The sequence below is a fragment of the Sinocyclocheilus anshuiensis genome, unplaced genomic scaffold (assembly GCF_001515605.1).
Source record: "Sinocyclocheilus anshuiensis isolate Anshui unplaced genomic scaffold, SAMN03320099.WGS_v1.1 scaffold173, whole genome shotgun sequence".
In the NCBI taxonomy this organism is placed as follows: Eukaryota; Metazoa; Chordata; class Actinopteri; order Cypriniformes; family Cyprinidae; genus Sinocyclocheilus; species Sinocyclocheilus anshuiensis.
The window spans coordinates 664,046-667,058 of record NW_015536480.1 but is presented as its reverse complement, the minus strand read 5'-3'; the positions used below and the strand labels follow the sequence as shown (position 1 = coordinate 667,058).

The 3,013-nt window shown below is 41.6% G+C and overlaps 1 protein-coding gene across 1 annotated transcript in view; it reads right to left on the bottom strand.

Moving 5' to 3' along the window:
* LOC107674048 (kelch-like protein 20) overlaps positions 1–3,013 on the bottom strand; it is a 16,080-nt gene that overhangs the window by 2,046 nt on the left and 11,021 nt on the right. The window contains exons 8-10 of the mRNA XM_016467944.1: positions 2,186–2,362; positions 681–827; positions 436–601 (exon numbers count right to left, since the gene is read on the bottom strand). Of these exons, the coding sequence (XP_016323430.1) occupies positions 436–601; positions 681–827; positions 2,186–2,362 (490 nt within the window). The remainder of the gene's footprint in view (positions 1–435; positions 602–680; positions 828–2,185; positions 2,363–3,013) is intronic.

Below are 3,013 nucleotides of genomic sequence, written 5' to 3'. Positions count from 1 at the left end.
GTATGTGGAAAATAATGTGTTTTTTTAACCTTAAACCGCATAAACACATTTCATTACACCAAATACACAAAATAATGTTCTTTTTAGCAGCATCATATGACCCCTTTAAGGATGGGCCAAAACAGCTAGTAGATGGGCATTATGAAAATATATATTTAACATGATGACGTAAGCTTTGTCACAGAGATAATGGCAGGGCAACAAACAAGGCGTTTCAAGCAAGAGATTACTGTTAGAGCAATTAACTCCCTTTGGTGTGGACTTTCTGCTTTGTAGCAGATCGTTAACATGCACACACAGCAATATTACATAATAAGCTATACAAGTGCCCCACTGAACTATTAAAATGGAATAAAGAAAATTCAAAAGGAAAAAAACGGGAGTTTGGGGGAAAATCAAATGGATTTCATAGGGCTCTAGTGTAGTATTTCTCACCTGTCCCATCCCTCCTCTCCTCCTAAAACGTAAATCTTTCCGTCCACCACCGCTACACCGGGTCGATAGCGTCTCTCCTTCATGGGAGCACACATGGTCCACTTGTTGGTCTTGGGGTCGTAGCTCTCCACCTTATCCGTGTTCTCGGTGGAAGCGTGCCAGCCGCCTAGAGAGGAACAACTGTGATCCACTGCTCTACAGGATAAGACTCAAACGGCTCAAGAAATAAAAGCCTCCATATTAACCTATGACGTAGATCTTGCCCTTCAGGATGCAGGCAGCAGATCCAGAGCGGGCGATCTGCATGGGTGCCACCTCGGTCCACACGCATGTTTTAGGGTTGTACGCTTGCGCCAAGTTTGTGCCGTCACCATCTTCTAAAACAGCGCCTCCTGTGGTTTCAGAAGGGAATATTACACAGCCCTTGAAAAAAAACGTATTTCTGCTGATTTGCAAAAAGGCCAATTACCTAATTGCATGATGCAGAGTACTAAATTATCAGTAAAAACTTTCTATCATGTACAGTTCTTCACAAAATAAGAATGATGTGTCAAATTATACATAGGTATTAGCTATAAAGGGGTCCTATTATGCGTTTTCACTTTTTCAACTTTAGTTAGTCTGTAATGTTGCTGTTTGAGCATAAAAAAGATCTGCTAAGTTACAAAGCTCAAAGTCCACTTCAAAAGGAGATATTTTATTTAACAGAAATCACTTTTCAAAAACTACAATGAACGACTCGTTTGGACTACAACGCATATTTTCCGGGATTTGTGATATCACAAAGATCGACGAATGGGACGAGACCTGGTTGAGCTGCACTAGAGAAGGCAACGAGTGTTATCACTATGTCGCAGACACGCTAGTTTTCCCAAGGCAGACGAACATCCGGGTTTAAATCACGCTCAAATTGATTTGATTTCGATGCAATATTTATACTGAAGCTCGCAGGCGGCTATGGTAAGGTGCATGACATTTCCCGACCAGGCGCCGAGTGGTGCCAATCACAGCACACACTGGCCCAGCTAACCAATCACAGCACATTTCGTATTTCAGAAGGCGGGCCTTCATTTGATACAGGAACTATTCGAGCAGTTCGTGCCAGACTGTGGAGAGAGGTGTTGTAATAATGTAAAATATGTGAAAAATAATGTGTTTTTCGAACAACCTAGTATGAGAGCCTGTTCTAGTACACCCCCAAAACAAAATCAAGACTTTGTAAAAGAGCATAATAGGACCCCTTTAATGCACTTATCAAAAAACAAAGACAATCTAATGTCAAAAGTTTTCAGAATGTTTAACTTATAAACTGGATAGGAGTGGAACAATATGTTCAAATACTCAATTTAATGTCAAAGAGCTTTCCTCAAAATCTGTCATTTTTTGTCACTGTTTTGAAAGCAAAACACCCACATAATGCAGCAAAAAACGTAGGTTATGCATTTTCTTCAGCCACTGGCCATTATTCTAATCCTGAAATCAGAATCAGACATAAAAATGTCTTGAGAATCATTCATACATGTGAAAATCAGCTGATAATTGAACCAAGATAATGGATAGCACGTTATTTTTGCTCTACTAGCATTGATTGGCAGTGTAACCAGCGCGCATTACAGACATTTATAGTCTATATTGACATTATTTTCTGTGGTAAACAAAATCAGGCCACATGCTGTCCATACAGTTGTATTTAACCTGGAATATTCTGGAATCAAATTGTCTGGAGATTTTGTTGGAGCAAACCTGTTACCTGTCACATAGAGTAATCCATCCAGCGCCACCACAGCCGGACTGGTGACCGCCATCTTGACCGATTCCATAAACTGCCAGGTGTTTGTCTGTGGATTATAACACTCAACAGAGTCCAAGCGAGAACGGCCTTCCCAGCCACCCACAGCGAACACATATCCATCCAGCATCACCAACCCTGAAAAACAGAACAACGCTCTTAATTTTAATATTTGAAACAAGAGGGTCTTGTTTGTTTCCAAACAATAGGGTGGGCTGAAATGCTGCGTTCCATCTAGTGTTGGGTATCGATTGGGTTTTTTACGATACCGGTGCCAAATCGATACTTTTAAAACTTCCCTTACTCTAATGCCGGGTTCAGACTACACAATATTTTTGCCGGTCACCATAGTCACTGTGCCAGATTACACGATTTTGACTCCTAAAATCTTGTCGCGTCGTGGACAAGAAACATGTCAGACTACACGTTGCTTCCCGACCATTCATCGCGTGCCGTCTTTAACGGCGTGATGTCATTGAGAAGGCGGAACTAGCAACTGACTTCCGAAAACAAGAGTGTAAACATTGCTGAAGCGCTTCCGCTATAGTTCGCCAGCATTTTTCTTTCTTTGTTCTGTCGTGGTAGTCCCTCGATGACACATCATACATGCAGGAGTACTGTTGCCACAACTCCACGAACCTTTCCTCCATCTCATAATTCCACCTAGCAGCACCATCATCTCTCTTTCGTTTCGCCATGTTTGAAACCTGTGTATGAAAGAGCTTCTGTGCTGCTATTGTTCAACGTCACCAATGTGACAGAACTCGTCGTGGATGACGGAAAAAAAAT